The 19,895-nt window shown below is 37.2% G+C and overlaps 1 protein-coding gene across 3 annotated transcripts; it reads right to left on the bottom strand.

Moving 5' to 3' along the window:
• Positions 1-1,179: 1,179 nt before the first annotated feature.
• Positions 1,180-19,243, bottom strand: dbnlb (drebrin-like b). 3 transcript variants are annotated; one of them, XM_028457402.1, is made up of 14 exons: positions 19,082-19,241; positions 14,332-14,387; positions 13,987-14,099; positions 13,825-13,899; positions 12,129-12,278; positions 11,918-11,995; positions 11,029-11,180; positions 10,871-10,925; positions 9,977-10,051; positions 7,873-7,996; positions 5,444-5,518; positions 4,437-4,495; positions 4,254-4,341; positions 1,180-2,308 (listed from the first exon to the last, which is right to left on the bottom strand). In XM_028457402.1, exons 1-14 carry the CDS (start codon positions 19,162-19,164, stop codon positions 2,172-2,174), a joined length of 1,320 nt encoding a protein of 439 aa, XP_028313203.1. In that variant the 5' UTR covers positions 19,165-19,241; the 3' UTR covers positions 1,180-2,171. The 3 variants fall into 3 exon arrangements, with proteins under 3 accessions (XP_028313203.1, XP_028313204.1, XP_028313206.1); XM_028457403.1 differs by lacking the exon at positions 5,444-5,518 and having other exon boundaries at positions 19,082-19,242; XM_028457405.1 differs by lacking the exons at positions 1,180-2,308; positions 4,254-4,341; positions 4,437-4,495; positions 5,444-5,518 and adding an exon at positions 5,525-7,603 and having other exon boundaries at positions 19,082-19,243.
• Positions 19,244-19,895: the final 652 nt, after the last annotated feature.

Genomic DNA, 19,895 nt, shown 5'->3' on the forward strand with positions numbered 1-19,895 from the left:
AGAAGAACAAAGTGAGTGGTGTTCTGAGTCCGGTAGCTCGGCCTAAAAACATCATCCTCATGGTGCTCACTGTGCAAACAGGAGAGGAAAGCTGAGACCTGGTGCTGGTGCAGGACTACAGAGGATGGCAGACATGGTTGTACCAGATTGAGGTAGGGGTGCAGAGTTCCCAGCACAGTCCACTTGGAGGTTTGATAAGACTGCAATGAGACTCACAGGAAGTGAGAGAAAGAAGCCAGTAGAAAGTTTGGGGAGGGGGCAGAAGGAGCTTCCTGTTGGATATGGAACAGGAGAAGACAAGCTAACAGCCAGGAAGAAGTGCGTAATGGCTGACCAGTACGCCCTCCTGATGACCTCCCAGCAGGAGGGTGCAATGGTGGTTAAGGGTCAAAACACCCAGTGAGTGCCGGTAACCGTCTGACGACACAAGCTTCTGGCTAAAGGCTCGTGACTAAGAGGAGAAGCATCACAAGATGTACATAAACACACAACACTGTCATGTTAGATGTGAGCCAATCACACGCAGAGCTACAGGTATTATTAGATGACAAACTACACGCAAAAAATGAGTGATAAACAATACAGGTAACTAGGATTCAAATAAGCATAAATTAAACAAATTTACTTACTTCAAATTAACTTTGACATTTAATGACTTTTTCCATTCATAAAATTAGAAAATGCACTCAGACTTGTTTCTTTAATGGGGTACACAATGGCACCACAGAGGGTACTTGAAAGAGTGAGAAATTAACAAATGAAAGCATTAACAATGAGGTTTTGTGTTTATTTTTAGTTAAAAATGATAATGGAAATGATGTTGATTAGAATATGAACTGAACAGTCTTGGTCCCTCACTGGGCAAAAATGATAAAAACTATTGAAAATAATCTATCCAAGAGGCACTAAATGCTGTTTTACACAAATTATTTACAAAATGTGAGTCTTTAAAATGTGCGTTAACACTTATGCATTCCATCACTGAGCTGTACAAGCGTTTTAACTTGGTTGGAGTCGGACAAAGGGGGCACTTGGATTCAGAAATGAGAGATCGGAGGAACTTAAGCCTAAAATGTTTGAGAACCACTGCTTTAAGCGATACATTCCAAATGTGTGGACATGTCCTAAAACACCTTTCCACCCCCTGCTCATTCTCTGGTTGACGCAATAAAAATGAAACACCTTGCTTGACATATTTTATTATGAAGATATGTGCATTAAACAAACATGTTTGATGGATACATGACTCATCTATTCATCATCAGCTCCTTTCCTCACATGATTTGAATGCATTTAAGAGAAAATATAGGATTTTATGATAAAAGCATTCAGCTTGCATAAACCATCCAATAAAATGACAACAATCACATTTTCATTTATGGCACCACAGCACCAATCAATATTCAGTTTTGCACTTAAACTCAACCTCAGTCCAGCGAGATACAGAAATACGCTTCCCTGTGCGTAGTCTGCCTGAAATGTTCTCATGTTGAAATGATGTGATCTAAATGAGGAAGGACTTGAAATGTCTTACTCACAGTTTTAAGGAACTTAAACCATTTTCTGCTTATGTCAACCACCCAAAACACATCAAACCACATCGGATTATTTCAAATATTCACTGAAGCCACAGTCAGATCAGTAAAGCTAGGGAACTTCACACACACACACACACACACACACACACAGAGATTAAGGTCAGTCAGAAAGGCAAAAACAAGGCAAAGGATTCAGCTGCAGCTGGTACCACAGTCTATGCCCTGATAGGCTACAAGCAAAAAGAAATCACACCTGAAATAGAAGTAAATGTGAACTAAAGGGGTTAATGTTCCCTAATGAGTTTAAGACCTGCCCACACTTTTACTGCATCACGTTTACAATGAAAACACTTGTTTGGGGAAATATCGAGGAACTTTGGGTCTGCGTATCACAAATCTCTATTTTCCGCCATTAGCTGCTCACATCAATAAATTATATGGATATCATGAAATGACATGAAGGTTTCTAAAGCATCTGGCCCACAAATACCACACATGTTCATTGGTCCGCACAGTGCGAGCAGAAAGCTCAGATTCAGCTTGATCGAGTGTGTGAGGAATGCAAAGGATCGCTGGGTGTTGGAGTCCTACGGAAGTCCGCCAGGCCTGCCGCTACATGGTGCGTGACGGGGGCTAAATAAGCTCAACGTAATTGGCTGGGAACATTCCAAAACCACCATCAGGACTGAAGCCTCGCCACCAGCCCTCGTCAATCATCTCGATTCCGGTGATGATTTCGTCTGGGTCGAAGGAGATCTCGGTGTCATCAGCTGAAAGCGGGGAAGGAACAGGAACAGTTATTGGTGAAACTCCAAATTAGAAAACCGTGAAAAAGCTCATTTATTTCAGGAATTCAACTAATAAAGAGGTGTACATACTCTGTAGTGTTATGAAGGGGTATATTTGTGGGTGCAAAGTAAAAAAGCATGTGCAATATCCCCAGTTTAATTCTATGGGACACGTGCATGAGAAATTGATAAATAAAGTTTGTACCAATGCGACGGTTTAGGTAGAATCTGATAAAAGTCCGTACAAATGAAAGTATTTATTTAGCATTTAGTGCAGGGAAGGTTATCGTGTGTGTGTGCAATTATGGTTCGTGCTGTTTATTGTAGATGTTAAGGTGCTGTTGAAATGTTTCCTCTTTGTGGTTGTGGTACCGCCTAAAAAGAACAGGCCGGTGTCACAGTCTAAGTTTACCTCATACTGAGATCGATTATGAACCGGAAAATGAATTTATGCTAGTTCCACTGTGAGTTTTGCTACTTCCGTTGTGCTGAGAATGAAAATTCAATTCAAAGCTAATGTTCAAAGGCTCCTTTTCTTAGGGAAAATCCTTTTTTGAATGTATTGTACTGTCACTAAGTTCCCATGGCAAACTCAGTATGATAGTCTGGGTGACAATCTCAGTCAACAACTTGAATAAGTAATAGTGTCTGAGGCAGCAATGTCAATACAAATAGAAAAAGTATATTCTTCAGAAAAACATGATTATAATATACATTGCAATAAATAACAGTTAACCTAATGTAACTTTACAATAATAAGCTGTTGTATTCATATAAATCTGATCATGACAATCATATTTTATTTTATCATTGGTCGATTTTTCAATCGATGGTCGAATGACATGATGTTTTAAGCATTTTTTTAAAAAATCAGTACAGCAATCTCTGTGCATGGCTAATTCAGCATGTGTACATCTCAGTACGTAGCTGTCACGTACTGAGATTGTAAGAAAATCTCAGACACAGGTGTCACGCACTGAGATTATAACCCTAACCCTAACATAATCCAATAAACAAATAAAACACGTCCGTTGACTCTGAAAACAAAAATAAACAAACGTGAATTTTCAGTAGTGCGCATGTACACGCATACAATCTCAGTACGATGTGAACTCAGTAAATGACACCGGCACTCTCACAAACACGCACGCGCATCAGCTGTGCGTGTGTGTCTCGCTGCCTGTCCGTGGACTCCTCCGTACGCGCGTGCACCTACTCCGACTCGAGAGCTTTGCTAGTATCACTCATTCTTGCGCAGAACAAACGATAATCATCGTCGAGCCGTGTTGTGGACCCATCCTGAAGCTCTGAAGCTTGTATTTGTGTATGGTTTACTGTCTTATTTTGTATATAGTCCCATGTGACCCCAGCCCCTTGTAACCCAGCCATTTGGTACAACAGATGGAAATTAGCCTCTGGCTACAACCTGGCATGTGTTTACATTCATGTATTTTTTTATTCATGTATGTCCATTAATATGCACTGTCCCATTCAAATAAATAAATAAATAAATAAAACTACCGTTGTAGATAGATGTTCCAAATTTTGTGCCCAACAAAAAAATGTTTGCTAGTGTAAACATGGAAACAGCGTTCGCAGAAGTCTTCTTACAGTCTTTGTTATCTTTGAAAGTCTCTTGGCTGCATCACAACCCATATATGGTCATTCTTCAAAAAGCAGAACGGCAATGTACGAAAACAAACATTACAATGCAAAATGTAAACTTTAGGATGGACAAAATCATGTGAAAAATTTCGTAGACAAACTATTTAAGGCGTGTTTTTGCATTCAGCATCAATATGAAAAATGGTGACATAAGGACCTTATGTCTTACATCCTGAGGTAAAGGAAGAAACACCTTTAGTGCTTAGATATAAAAGATAAATGACCAAACTTTACAAAACAGGGTTCCATGGAAAACACTCACCAGCCTGATAATCATACAGCGCTCTGGCACAGATGCCTCTGTCTAAAGTCTCCTCTGGTGTCACCTCGTAGCTTTTGCTTTCCTCCACCTGGTTTGAATATGAAAAAAGAAAGAAATGTTTTGATCATGTTTCACATTTTTCATTTTCATGGAATAAAAAGTCCTTTGCCTGAGCTCACCAACCTGAGTAGGTTCCTCATACGCTGGTTCTTGTACATAAGACGTAGCAGCTGGTGTTTCATCTGAAAAATAAAGTTAGGGGCAATAATGACTGTGTGGAATGTTGGCCACAGGTTTACCAGCAGGTGGCAGCAATAAGCAATACTCAAAAACAGACAACATCAGGATTAAGATCAATTATAATTGTAATAGCGTAATTGATAATAACAATTAAGACATAATTCTAAGTGGGAATTTTTTTTCTGTTGTAATCATAATTGAATAGTAATTGAGTTCAGATAAATGACTAAATATAATTGGCATAGATATTCTATAAAAATGGTGCATTACAATTTAATTAAACGTAAACTTTGTGGAACCATGTTACAGTTCTATGGCTTACACATATGTAGCTAATGAATTTGTTTCATATCAACTTTTCCCACTACCTGTTAGTTTTCTTGAGGATCATATTACAATTTAAAACATATATAAATCTAATTGTATACTGTGAGAAAAAAGGCTTAGATGCCCACACCAAAAACATTAAAACCTATATTTTCGTAGATAAAGAAACCGAACGTGGAAACCAAGAGATGTGAAACAAATTAGATTGTTTAGTGTATTTTACAGCTGATTTAAGACATGGGTCAAAACTGACCTATGATCATAAGCGGTGCTAACAGAAAGCTAACACATGAGGATGATTACATTTTTTGGGCTTATTTATTGAAGGCTCAGTAATTGTGATGGATTGTAATTTACCTTTTGTAATTGAGAATGTAATCGAAATTGACTTTCAGGGGAAAAATAACAATTGTCATTTGAATTGTAATTAGAAAAAAATCCAGTCACCATAATCATAATTGAGTTGTAATTGAACGTGGATAATTGAAAAATGTAACTGACCCTAACCCTGGACAGCATGTTCTAATGAATTATCACAGCCTGCTGTGATTGGACGGTTTGGGTAGGTAATGTATTATGGCTGAACACTAAGGTGACTGTGTGTGTGTGTGTACGCGCCCCACCTTTCACCTCCTCTTCCGGCTCAGCTCTCTGCTCCTCATACTCACACCTGGACTGTCCGTCATCCTCATCAGGCTCTTACCACCAAAACACAAGCACAGACATGCTGGTACACAGTGCAACACATGCACAAGTCCACACAGGTTACACACAACCAGTGGACACAAGGACTTTCTTGGTTTGCCTCAATTAAGTGGTAACACACTAGGGGAGAGATTTGTCTAAAAAATATTCACAAATTTTCTCATTTATGTGTGTGTATTTATTATAAATTATCATGTGTAAATCTTCAATTGTGCTTGTGGATCGGCCCGCACGTGAATGTATTTTTGAGACAAACGTAAAGCAGTTTCACACAAATCCACACACACACAGCTGCTGATCCACTTGTCTAGAGCAGTGGTTCCCAACCAGGGGTACTTGAACACATGGCAGGGGGTACTTTGAAACATTGAGGAATCAATTTCCAACATGCTGAGTCATTTTGAAGCCTATTTCAGACACTGTACATGCTCATCCAACATCTTTTCCATCAGTTCACAATAAATGGCATTAATGGAATGAACAATACTGTGGCCTTAATATCCTACTAAATTGTTATTAACATGTTATGGACATTACTAAAAAATTGAGGTAAATATATTCTGATATACAGTAAATGTAATGCACAAAATTGATATTTAGTGTTCGTTAAACATACAGGCTGACATTTTCAAGCTGTAGGAGATTTCAGAGGCCAACATGTTAACAACATGAAAATAAAACAAGAAAGGTTACTAAATTAGAGTGACGAAGGGGTTTTCCTAATCTGAAGAGAGGCCTTGTGGGGTACATGAGACAGAAAAGGTTGTGAAACACTGGCCTACCACCATCCACTAGGGGGCAGTAATGAGGCATTTACTGACACAAAAACAGATGCTACAAGAACGTCTAATAACGATTGGTATTCACTGCAGTGTCACCAAAATCACTGCAGCCTTCCCTTGTCTCGTGCTGATCATAGTATAACACTTGGTTTGACAAAAAAATGCTTTTTATATAATGTGTATGGATTTTTATTTGTGATAAAATGTAATAATTTCACTCTAATGTACTGTATACTGATATATCTATCCAACTATCAAAGGAGTTCTGTTGATCACACTACAACACTTGATTTGTCAAAAAATACTTTTTCATAATTTTAGTGGGTTTTTATTATTAAATGAAAAAATAGTAAAAATCTATTTAATCGATTCATACATTCTGGTTTCAATATTCAATAAACACTAAAACAGTTTTCTTTTTATTTCCTTCTATTTGTCATACTTGAGGTGCAGCCTGAATAGTTTATTGGTATGTCTGACTCTGTGTGTGGTGAGGATTATAAGTTTAACTACTATACACTACCATTTATTTGGCCAAACTGGTGCACTGGGAATCTATGCCATTTTTACTCTGTGTTATATAAAATATAGCACAACATACATCAAGAAAAGAGTCATCAAAAACATTTTTACTCATAAAAATCCGTTAAAATTATTATGAAATGTTTTTTTTAAACCAAGTGTTGTACTATGATCAGCAGGAGACAAGTGAAGGCTGCAGTGATTGTGACTTTATTAGATATTCTTGTGTCGGTAAATTACATGAATCTTCAGCAGATGCCTCATTACTGCCCCCTAGTGGATGGTGGTGCTCTACACATGTGGATTGGCAGCTGCTTTACGTTTGTCTCAAAAATACATTAACATGCGGGCTGATTCACTAATGCACTTTGCTCAGTCCACAAGCACAACTGAAGATTTACACATGATAATTACACACAGATACATGAGAAAACACGTGTGTAAATTGTAAATCTATTTGTGGATTTCAAAAACATGTGTGAAATTTTTGAGACAAATCTCTCCCCATAACACACACACACACACACACAAAGCAAGCAAACTAACACCAAAGCTGCTGACTCATGATGAAGGTTGAGGACACAAACAAAAACAACAATGACACATAAAAGTACACTGCAGGACACCCCAAAAACCATGTGTGTGTGCAGCTCACACCTGTGGCACGGACAGGAGAGGCGGAGCTTGCTGGCACGGGGGAAGCTTGGCGCTGAAGTGAGCTTCCTGGTTCTGATTGGTACTGAGGCTTTGACAGAAAAGGGCTTTGAAGTCGCCCTGAGTGCAGACGATCAGTGAACACCCCATAAGAGCCACACACGAAGACACAAAACAGCAGAGAGAAAAAAAAAAGAGCAGAGCGGCTGAGCTGAAGAGGAGACGATGTTATGAGATAATCAGATGAGGACAATGTCAAGAAGACGACAATTACAGAAGAAAGAGAAATCATTCCGCGTGCACCTACCGCTACCTGACACAGAGGCAAAGAGAGCTTTGCAGAGACGCGAACGAGGCTTTGACATTCAGTGATAAGTGTGTAAAGATACCTGGCTGAGGACTGGCTGGAGCAGCCGCAGGAACCTCAGAGTCACTGGGAGTAATTCCTCTCTCTCTCTGTTTGAACATCTCTCTGGGGTTCATTGCACGCTGGGAGATGAGAGACGCAGCCTCCTGGAAAAGAGAAGGAAAGACGACACAGATCTATATATATATATATATATATACACTATATATACACTGTATATACACGTTTTCATCAGGGTTGGGGTCAATTACATTTTTTAATTAAAATTACATCTTTAATCAGCCATGTTCAATTACAACTCATTCAAAATTAATATTTTTCCCCTGAAAGTCAATTACAAGTACATTCTGAATTACTAAAGTTAAATTACAATTAATCACAATTACTGAGTCTTTAATAAACTTAACCTTGCTCTTGTGTTTGCTTTCTGTTAGCATCTCTTATGATAATGGTTCGGTTTTAATCCATGTCTTAAATCAACGGTAAAATATGCTAAAAAATATTATCTATCATCTTATTAGTTATTCATCTCTTGGTTACCTTGTTGTTACCTTCCTAATCAATGAAAATATTGGTATCAATATTTTTGGTGTGGGTGTCGGGGCTTTTTTTGAGTCACTATACCCCTTGATTTTGAATTTTCAAAATGATAAAATTATCCTGAAGTGACAGGTAGTGGGAAAAGTTGATATGAAATATATTTTAATAATTGTAATTAGGGATGTAACGATTAATCGCAAGGCAGCTAAAAATCGATTAATAGGTATCACGGTTGAAAATTGAATCGCAGTACTTTTTTTTTTAACCACCAAGTGTAGGCGGCGGGCGGAGTCTGCTAATACTTTTTTCGGGCTGCCTTCTACTCTTAAATATGTTAATAAATGATTCATTGCCCCTTTAGCACCGAAAGAATATCTGTAATATTACTTGAATATCTGTAAAAGTCACGTTTTTCTATTAGCTCTGTCTGCTAGCATAGCTTCTCTTCTTCACTGCAAGATATCTGCATGCCAACCGACCACTGTGTTACCAGCGCCCTCTGCTGGTCCAAACAAATATGACATAAATCAGTGCAATCACGTTTTTTTTTTGTTTTTTTTTTAAAGTCCAATTGTTGAGGCACAAAATACATTTTCAGTTGCACTTTTAAAAGAAAAAGAACTATTATGCAGTTTTGCATTGTTTATTATAGAACCAGAATTTAAATTAATAGGCTTCATTTTCATTTGTATTATTCCTTTATTTATTTCATTCAAGATTTACTTTTAGTTAAATTGGATTGTTTTGAATAGTTTATCAAGGAATTCTTTTGACAATGAAAAATAAAAGGAAAATAGTACAGTATTTTCTAGTTTTTTTCCCCAAAAAAAATTTGTCTATAGTCCCATTTTGTAAAATAAATTGTGAGAGAATCGTATCGTGAACCCAGTATCGTGAATCGAATCGTATCGGGAGTTGAGTGAATCGTTACATCCCTAATTGTAATAGCTACATATGTGTAAGCCATAAAACTGTAACATGGTTCCCCAGTTTTTAGGCCGGGCTACCGAACTCAAACCGCCACTCACTTTGTTCTTGTTGTGTACACTAGTTAAAATCATTGTTATTCGTGAATGGATCGGGCTGAAATTTGGTAAGTACTGTATAATCTATGGATGTGTATGCATCAGGCAGGGGGCTCCTGGGGCCCCATTTCTAATGACTACTCCTCCGTTAATGCTTGTTAAATCGGACTGTAATTTGACATGGATATTCTATGAGCAGATGCCAAAAGCCTCCCAAAAACTTTTTTTTTTTTACTCAGTGAAACCGAGTCATTTGACTGAATTCTCGGGAACGTGGTACGTGCTATTGGGCGCGGAGACGTGCCCCGGGCCCAGCCGTAGTTTATCCGAATTTGTTATAGAATGTCCTTGCCAATTACAATTAAAAAGTCAATTATCTGAACTCGATTTTTCCAAATACAATGATGTCATAATTGCAATTAATTATCAATTACGCTATTACAATTATACTTGACCCCAACCCTAATTTACATTATTAACAAGTGTTGGTGTTTTGAAAAACAAGCTGAGGGCAGGATTTTAGACAACAGAAAAATGTGACAGTAGAGAAGCTGGACTCACATTGGCTTTCTCCACAGAGTCACCTCTCCTGACTGCTTTTCTCTGGGCCGCCTCGCTCTCCTGCTGCTGCTGCTCCTATAGATGGCAACATCAGGGTTGACAGTACTGACATCTACTAGCTTATTAGTTCATGGCTGTGTTTGAAATTGCATACTAGTATTACGTTCACATTAGATAGTATGGAAAGATTGAGTACGCAGGAAATACCCTGATGTATACTATATCGGGACATTTTTGAAGAATGCATAGTGCACACACAAGTCATACTTTACCACCATATGATGTATTGTGAGAGGAACTTAAAATCGTCCTGGGACTGGCTTCAAGTTAAAAGGCAAACATCCTATTTCAAAACAAAAGCATCTCCTCTTGCCTTCCATTAAATTTTAATACTCTTGTAAACGGCTTTTGTTTTGAAGTTAACCAGAAGTTTTACGAGTAGCACAATGGCAAAAATCTCAAAAATGTGGGCTTGAAATGTGTTTTTCGTAAGTTTTATGAATCAAATGACCACATGTTGATATTCTTGGTCACTTTCTGATTTAAAATGCTTTCAGAACTTTCAAAGGTGGCGAATTATAGGAGAAATTTAGCCTCAGTGTGCTTCAGGTTTGAATGCATCTTGGGAAACTTGGAAGTATACTTCAGTGGGAACAGTCATCATCCTAATCCTCCTCACCATATAGTACATAGACAGTATATACTCATTGACTTTACAGTGCATAGTATAGAGTATGCCATTTCAAACACAGCCCTTATGTTTAGGAGATTGGTGTTATACCACAAACTGTTTAGCCCTAAATTGGAAGGAGCAGACGTCCCACATATTGCACTGCCTGCTTCACTCAGAACGTTTTCTCCATGAGTCCTGAAGTGGAAGCGTCAGAAACTCACCCAGCGTTGTTTCTCCTGATCTTTGCTCACTGCATCCTGCTGCTGCTGATACTTCCTGGAGAGGATGAAAGAAGAAAATAATAAGAGTTTTTGTTGTGTGTTTTTTATTACGAGTTCATACAATCCCAGAGCTCTTTATTCTTTCAGCGATAGCTTACTTCTGCTGATCGATTTGCGATGCCCTCTCCTTGTCTCTTTTCTCTCTCAGAGCTGCCTCCTTAGCCTCTCGATCCTTCCTCTCTCTCTCCAGCTTCTGCCGCTCTTCCTCCGCCTTGCAGCGTTCTTCCTTTCGACGCCTCTCTTCTTCTTTCTGCAAAAATATAACACATATTCCAGTCAATAAAACACTGATTTTACTATGGCTTTTTTTTTTAAAGTAAAGTGTTGATGAGGAAAGTTGTGTGTCAAGTTGCAGCCATCAATTTGCTCTGTCATGACTCAGGTCTCCCACCCTTCTGTTTATGTGCAGCGCTCCATATGTATGTTTGTAGCTCCTCCCCTTTCCTCAGTGGTGACACCACTGATCTCTATTATACCAGTATTAGTAACTGGCACTGACTGGCACCACTGTATGTGTTGCTGGCTGTGGGCTAGACCTCCTTTATACCTCTGAAATAAGTCAACCGAGTTTTATGTCCCACTGTTTTAGTTCTGTCAGGCAGAAAGAATACGACTGAAATTAAATTTAAATTAATTTAAAGATCATTAGGCTACTTATTAACTCCGTTAAATATAGTTTATTTTCAAAATATTCTTTTTGGTGGTATTTTATTTTTTCAAAATATAGAAATTCTTCATTTTTTAAATGTCACCATTTCATTTTTTTTATGCCATGCAAAAAGCTATTTTGAATTGTCCCCAGTACATTTTAAGTCTAAACTTGCAGCTTGAGTGCATCCAATTCATTCACATCGACCAAGAATGAAGAAGCTTCCATGTGTAACAGAATAAGAGGTTAAAGAAGAAATGTGAGCCACAACAATGAAAATGAAGGTCAGTGTGCCGTACTTTTAATGTTTCTATTTAAAGACGATATAAAATACGTACCTCGGCCTGAGCCCAGAAAGTGTCTTTATTGGTCTTTCTGATTTCTGACATGGCGTTAGTTTTCTGGTACACAGAGCCCTGCAGGGAGGGAACAACAGGATATGAATGTGTCAACAGTTGTAAAAGATTAGGGAGGATAGGATTAAGGAGTCTAGAAAAGATCGAGCCCATCTTATCTTGTTCCGCTGAGAAATGTCAAACACAGACATACCACAGGACCCTGAGGGCCGCTGTCCTGGAAGCGGCCGGAGGACTCTTTGTGAAAGCTGTAGTTGGCTCCTGAAGCTTTGGCCACTTTCTCCATGATCACCTCGGGCTCAACGTCCTCGTCCGCTCTGGCGTTAACGGTGACGTGAGCACCCTAGGACATCAAGTATGAGGACAGAGAGGGACCGGAAAAAAAAACTTCTTGTGATCTGGGCTTTCCTGGTTTGCAGCCAAGTCAAGTCTTTTTTCATGAGTCATTCCTCATGTAACCAAGACTGTAACCCACATGGGTCAAACTCAAGGCCCGGACCCAAATCCAGCCCTTTAAAAACATCAAAATCGGCACGTAGGGGAAGTAAAACATGATAAATTGCCAAATAATGTAGTCATGGATATCAGTAGGGTTGCAAAGGGGCGTAAAAGATCTGGCAGATTTCCACAAAAACTTAAGCTTGAGAATTTTGGCAACATTCAAAAAATAGAAATTTTCATGTGAATTATCTATTTAAATTAAGCAGAAACTGGAAGTAATCCTAAATCATTGTAGCATATCAAAACTTAAATATTGGCATCTATGCAACAATAATACACTTTTTTTAAAGAACATAACATTTCAACAGATCTATTTGGAGAAATTTACATGTATTCAAGTGGAGTATCTTTGAATTTGTCACAGATTCAATGAAACTATAGATATTTACAGGGGTTGGCAGTTTTCCCATGATTATATAACAAAATGGAAGTAATTTGCTCTCAAAATGTTGAAAAATACTTAATCTTCCCAAAATCCTGCTCAATCCACAAATTATTCAACAAAAGTTTCCGCAAAATAAATAATATACCTGTCAGCTATTGCTTGGATATTGTTGGTGAATTTTGGTTTTTCATTATCTATAAACCATAATCATCAAAGTTTCAAGTAATAAAGGCTTGAAATATTTCACTCTGTGACATAAGCATATATCATATTGGTATGACATTCTGAAATGATTGATCAATAATATTAAAGTTTTTCATGATATTCTAATGTTTTTTTTAGATGTTTCTGTATACTACATACTTTTATATCATTTATACACTTTCAAAGAATGTATAAACACATTATCTTTAGGAAATATGCTGGAGAATACTATAATTTTTCATTATTGTACGGTATATTTATTTTGTATGACTATAAATGATAAATCTTTATTTAAACACTTTGTACGACCATAAACGGAAAGTAAAATATGTGCTTTGTTATTTGTATGACTTTAAATTGTGCTTTCCTTTTTCCTTTGATTGTACGACCATAAACAATTGTTAATAATGTACAATCAGAATCATGCATGCGTTGTTTGTATGAGTATACGCTGAAAGTTTGTGTAGTGATGATTTAGATGCACCCGAGATGAGGGGTAGGTTTTTATAAGTTCTTTGAACTTCTTCCTGCTCCTTTTGAGCACAATGGTTTTAGTTTGTTATTATGTAAAATAAGTTTATAATATGCTGCTCAAATGAATGAATAAATTAAATGAAATGAATACATGGAAATGCAAATCCTGGGATTTCATCATTTCATTAATGATGAAATCGTAGGATACCCCACATCTGCGGACCACTTGAGATCAATCTTTAACGTATTCAGCCCCTGAACTAAAATGAGTTTGACACCCTGCTTGTAACCCTTGAGCAAACTAGACTATGAAGGTCAGAGTTACCTTTAAAAAGTTGGCCATGGAGCTGACATGGTTAGCACACAGACCTTTCCTGGCATCATTTACTCCCTCTCCAGTCTGAAACACACACAATCATTTTACAGGTTCAGAAAATTACACGCACACACGCACGCAAACACACACAGTTCAGTGTGTAGCACAGACCCAGTTAATCAAGACGTATTTCGGCAGACCAGAGTTTGGATCCTCAACTCGACAGAAAGCGTACATTACTTTTCCACTGTTAAGCTCCTCCACCAGCTCCTCCAGTCCTCCATCTGGAACACAAACATTGTGGCACAGTCACATCATGTAACTGTGGTTTCTTATGCAACTGTGGCTGTTTCTTCAATTTTCTGTTGCTGGTGACGGGGGTCAGAAGGCAGTAGTCAGCGATTCTTTTGTGCTGATATTCAAATGCTGCTGCTGACGCTCACCTTCCTGCACATGTTTCATATCATTATCTAAAATGGTGTAGCCCTCATTGACAAAGACCGTCCAGTTTCTCACCTCCTTTCTCTGCCAGACGGATATCATTACTGTTTCCCTCATAGGTGAACAAGGCCCTGTGGAAAACAGATTAGGAAAGTTCAAAAACACATCGTAGAGCGTTTTCTCTCAGTATCAAGGAAGAGATGTTTTGATGATCCTTAAGAACACCACACACACAAGCTTTGTTCACACGGAAAGCATTGCACAAAGATCAGAGTTCACATTAAATATTACTGCAGTTTAATCCTCTTAGCTGTGTGTGTACTGGTAATCTTTACAAACTGTGTGCACCGTGCAGCAGTACAATTCACTGTAAAATGACTTTCTAAATAGTCAAAGATTATCTAAATATGTACGGTAGCTACTACAATGCAGCTTTCCTGAAAAGCTGAAAACAAAGCCTAAGTTTGCTTCTGTAACTATGGCATTTGTCTTTTTAGAGTTTAAAGAAATGTTTTGCATTGACGTACAAGTCAAAAACTATTCATACAAAAAATGCAAAACAATGACTCAAATGTGAACAAGAAGAAATGATATTGACTCATTTGTTTGTTTTTACTTTAAATATACTTTATATGTAAACATTTCACTCCGTCTAGAAAATACTCTCTTGAATTACATTGACCAGGAGTAGGGCTGGACAAAAAACAAAAAAATAGATTTAATCGATTTATCGAATTTGTAGATCAAAACGATTTTTATTTTGCAAATTCAAGTTTAAAAAAAATAAATAAATAAAAAAAATCTTTTTTTTTTTTAAACTTTTTTTCCCACCACAGTTTTTTGGACTTTTTCACGTTCCGTTCTTGTGGGTTACTGTAGCGCCATGTGAGCCATCCCCCTCTTTGTTTACATGTGTTTACCGTTTGAGGAGGCTATATGTGCGCCACAGGCATGTTAACATTTTTTATTCACACTATGCTGAGATGCTAAGGGTAGAGTTTATTATTTTTTTAATTGTAATGTTATATGTTGTAAAATATGTAGTTATCTGATTTCTTAATCAGAAAATGTAAACTACTGTGAAGGCGCTGTTGCACTTTTGCTTAAACCTGGGCTAAAGCTTGAAATTGAATGACAGAACCTCATTTACTTTTATTTTGGGATTGTTCTGTGCATTTTAACTCTTGAGGACAATCACAGCAATAAAGTTGCACTTTTGACAATATATCTGATGTCTGCAGTCATTTTAAGTGCATTAAAAAGAAAAAAAATTGAAAATCAAATTTTTCTTTAAAAAAAAAAAAAAAATCGTACATTTTTTCTTCAGGCAAAATTGCCCAGCCCTTATCAGGACAATCTTACATCTTGCGAGTTGATATTTTACTTGTTAAATTCTTGTAATAATAACAATACATGACAAACCAAAGCACTCAGAAAGCACAAACCTCAACCAAGTGTGATATATAGTCTTATATTAGCTGTTAGTATGTGCATCAGTGATCCTGATCATGGTACCATGAATCATCATTCACACTTTCTATTAGGGCTGGGCGATATGGCCTTTTATAAATACCGCGATATTTTTAGGCCATGTCACGATACACGATATATATCTCGATATTTTGCATTACCCTTGAATTAACACTTTGATGCACAAAATCACACCAGTATGATGATTCTATATGTCTACATTAAAACATTCTTGATCATACTGCATTAATATATGCCAATTTTAAACTTTCATGCAAAAAAGGGGATATCACAACTAAGTCAAAGTTGACATAACTGTATTTATTAAACAGTGAGTGGCTCAAACATAAAATTGTCAACAGAAAGTGCACGTTCTGTGCAAAATTGTCACAGAGACATTTCAAAACAAGACATTAGTGCAGGATGCAACTCACATGGCATTTCAAAACACAAAATTAAAGTGCACTTTTTGTACATAATGCCACTACAATATTTTAAAACAAATAGTGCCCTTTTGTGCATGTTGTCATTAAGATGACATTTCAAAACAACACTAAATTTAAGTGCACCTTTTGTGCATAATGCCACTAAGATATTTAAAAAAAAAAAAAAAAAGTCTGCGAGTTTAACGATATGGTCATTTTCAACACCGCACAGACTACAAGCTGCGATATATCGAGTATATTCGATATATCGCCCAGCTCTACTTTCTATCACCATTAATAACACTACAGTTGATGCAAATGCATGGGCTAGTCAAACTGCAGTTATGAGGCATTACTTCATGACTTTATCTTTTCATTATGGTCTTATTTATTCATTATTTTCCTTGATCAAATACTTGTTTCAGCACATTTTCTATGTACGGTACAAAGTATTGTTGCTGGGGAGCCATTAGGTTCACAGACTATTAGAGTTGTGTTTTGTTCAATGAAAGTTTGTTGTACTTGCTGTGGTTTTTATTTTGATTTGTCAAACTGGGAACTGTCAACTGTATGGAATGAATAACATTTCCTGATTCTGATTTAAATAAAAAAAAAAATAAAAAAAAACACTGAGTTAGGAATTATTATATTGATCCGGATCCCCTCCAAAATTTAATGGACTCTTTAATGGTATAAGGTAGTGCTGGGCAAAACTCATTTCTCAATTTTTTTGTATTAAAATGGTGATATACGATATACATAAATCACAATAATTTTAATTCAAATGAAGTCTTACCAGAAAGACAACTCAGGAGTTCATTTTCACAAAGGCACATTCATTCACAAACAGTTGGACAAAATGTGCCACTTTTGGCTTTTTCTCCTCTAAGGGACAGCACATGTTGTGGAGTGTGGCTTATATAAGGGGAAGGTCTTTTATGCTGTTCTGAGAAGTAGCAAAAGCAGCAACTCCTAAAACAAGTGTTTCAAAACAAAATAAGCTATTAAATGTCATATATTTTGGTGATATAGAAAATTACAATATCACCTACATATATATATCACCAAAATAGAAAATGTGATATATCTTGAATCTCAATATATCACCCAGCCCTAGTGTAAGGTCCATCTTTGGTTAAAATTTAAAAATCCTATATCCATTAAAAACGCTGATACGATTACCTTCTTAAAATTGCACACATAACTACTGGTGCTTTCAGAAACCATGAGTGTGTCATATTCTTAGTAACAAATGATGAAAGCAGCATCAGTTTCCTTGTGTTGTCTTCACTCCTGTGTTATCTGCATCAGATCTAGCTCAACCCATCATACTGCTCTCACTGCTTCACACCATTTACACTGATGTCCACACCGTTTATCATTGCGTGCGACCAGTACAAGACAAAATAACGTCTGTAGTGGTAGTATTTCAGAGCATGGAGGATGCTGCAAGACATTTAATATTAACCTAACCACTAGGAACGAGTGTATCATAGTGTATCATGCTTTTTCTGCAGTCTGTGCCTTCTCCTCGCCCTCCGAGAGCTCTCTTTTCTGTTTCAGGTGTCTTGATGCTAGAGCTGGCGGTTCCCGATCGATGGCTCGCGGCTCAATTATTCTGGAACACTCAGATGGACTATCCTTCTATCCTATTCTGATTGCCCTTCTGTCCACTAACCCCAACCAGTCGAAGCAGATGGCTGCCACCTCTGAATCTGGTTCTGCTGGAGATTTCTTCCTATTAAAAAAAGAAGGTGTTTTTTCTTCCCACTGTTGTAAATGCTTGTTCATGTGGATCTTGTTGGGTTCTTTATTTATTACTATGGACTCTATATTTTGTGAAGCGCTTTGAGATGACTTCGTTGTAATTTGCGCTTCATAAATAAAGTTGAACTGAATTGAATCTGATAATTTCCTGTCAAAATCAAAGCAATGATAACCTTTGGGACAGACTCCCACAGCATCCTGCACTGGGACTCATGAAACCAGGTCATCCTTAAACGCTGAAGCAGCTGACAACAGGTCCCTGTCTCTCTGTGTGTCTCTCAGCACTACCTCATGGATTGATCCACCCAAAGAGGAAGTGTGTAACCTTCAAGTTGTTTGTCTGACACCTCTGATTTTCAACCAGGAAATGGCTTAGCTAAGCCTGTAGCTCTCCCCATTTATTCAACATAAAATAAAAAAGATCATAAAACAGTATAAAATAGTGCTAGTTAAAAGGTCAGCGGTGCACAAAAACAACTAACAGGGTCATCGTAAATCCATTTTAAGTATTACTTGTTAAAAGACATTACACCTTTAAAGATAATTTTACAAAACATAATCTCACTAGGCTTTTAGGTACATATTAGCATATATAAATGAAACGATATATTCGGAAATATCGTCGTTTTCGTATTAAATATCACTTAACGTGACCAAATGTGTCTTGAAATGGAAGGTTTCATTGCTAACTGGTGGAAGGATGGCTACGGTGAACGATATACTGTATATAATATGAAGTGTCTATAGTTCCGGACCAATGTAACCATTCAAAACAATACATAATCTTATTTTAAAAACCAAAATAATCTTAATGAATTCTTGGACTATTGTTAAAGTTACAGGTAAACACGTATTATTAGCTGAGTGGTGTCACTAAATGTTCTACAAACAGGAAGCTGATAAAAAATAACACACAAAAAACACTTAATTTCTTTTAGTGTAAATATGGGCTTTGTTTTTTAGTGAACGTGAGAACATTTTTAGTATTACGTCTGTGATATTAATTAAAGGATATGACATTATAAGAGCCGAAGTGGTTTGAAACTACGGAAGTTGACCACCAGGTAACACAGAAACCAGTGAATGTTCAACCGATAGCTTCTCTACACAGCTGCCTAAACAACAACCCATCCTATATAGAACTTTAAAATGTACTTCCTTACCAGTTTGTGTTGGACTTTTCATTAACAACTTCTTTATATGCCGCTGTAAGTGCAGGGCCATTCTTGCTCAGGTTGACGGACATGGTTGTGCAGCGTACAGCTAGCCAGCTAGCTACCAGTGATGCGCCCTTCCTACTCAGAGGGGCGGTGAGGATGCTGGCTCTCAGGGTATGTTACATGTTCTCTAACGGGACGTACCGGAAAGGCGGAGTTTATTTGCACACCTACGTCTGGCTAATGACTCCCAACAACCCTGTGATTAAATATCAATTATATGATATACATCACTTTTTTTTTTTTAGATGTGTAACAGTGATTAGACAGTATTTAGCATGCAATTGTATGTCAGAGTAAGCATTTGGAACTTTATTTTGACATTTGTCTTTCTTTTGTTTTTGTTTTTTTTTCTTTAGCAGAGAAAATTAATAGGAAACAAAAACAGGATAAATATGACATGTGACTGAACATATTTCGATGTAATGGTAGCTGAGCACATGAGAGGGTCATCTGAAGTGAAAATAGGAAGATGACCGTAGTGAGACTAGGCGTTCTCAACCTTAGGGTCGGGACCCCATTTGGGGTCGCGAGACACTGGAAGGAGGTCACCAGATACCTTTTTGAAACTAAGAATTTTTTAACAATTTGAGCTTTTTTTGCTTATTTTTATTTATTATTATTATTTACCTTTTTTCTGCAACTACATTAAACTTGACATATTTGAACTTATTTTTACAACTTCTTCTTTTTTCTTTTTCCATTTAATGCATTTTTGCTACATTACTCCCATCTCTGCCAATTCTTCATCAAATTTCAA

Source organism: Gouania willdenowi, chromosome 9 (genome assembly GCF_900634775.1).
Source record: "Gouania willdenowi chromosome 9, fGouWil2.1, whole genome shotgun sequence".
NCBI classification, from domain to species: Eukaryota; Metazoa; Chordata; class Actinopteri; order Blenniiformes; family Gobiesocidae; genus Gouania; species Gouania willdenowi.

Bases quoted from the DNA above. Each gene is read 5' to 3' on its own strand.
- dbnlb (XM_028457402.1), bottom strand. From the start codon at position 19,164: ATGTCCGTCAACCTGAGCAAGAATGGCCCTGCACTTACAGCGGCATAT. The intron at 11,181-11,917 runs GTACGTATTTTA...ATATTTTTGCAG, and splicing joins CTTTCTGGGCTCAGGCCGAG to AAAGAAGAAGAGAGGCGTCG. The intron at 4,342-4,436 runs GTTGGTGAGCTC...TATTCAAACCAG, and splicing joins CGTATGAGGAACCTACTCAG to GTGGAGGAAAGCAAAAGCTA.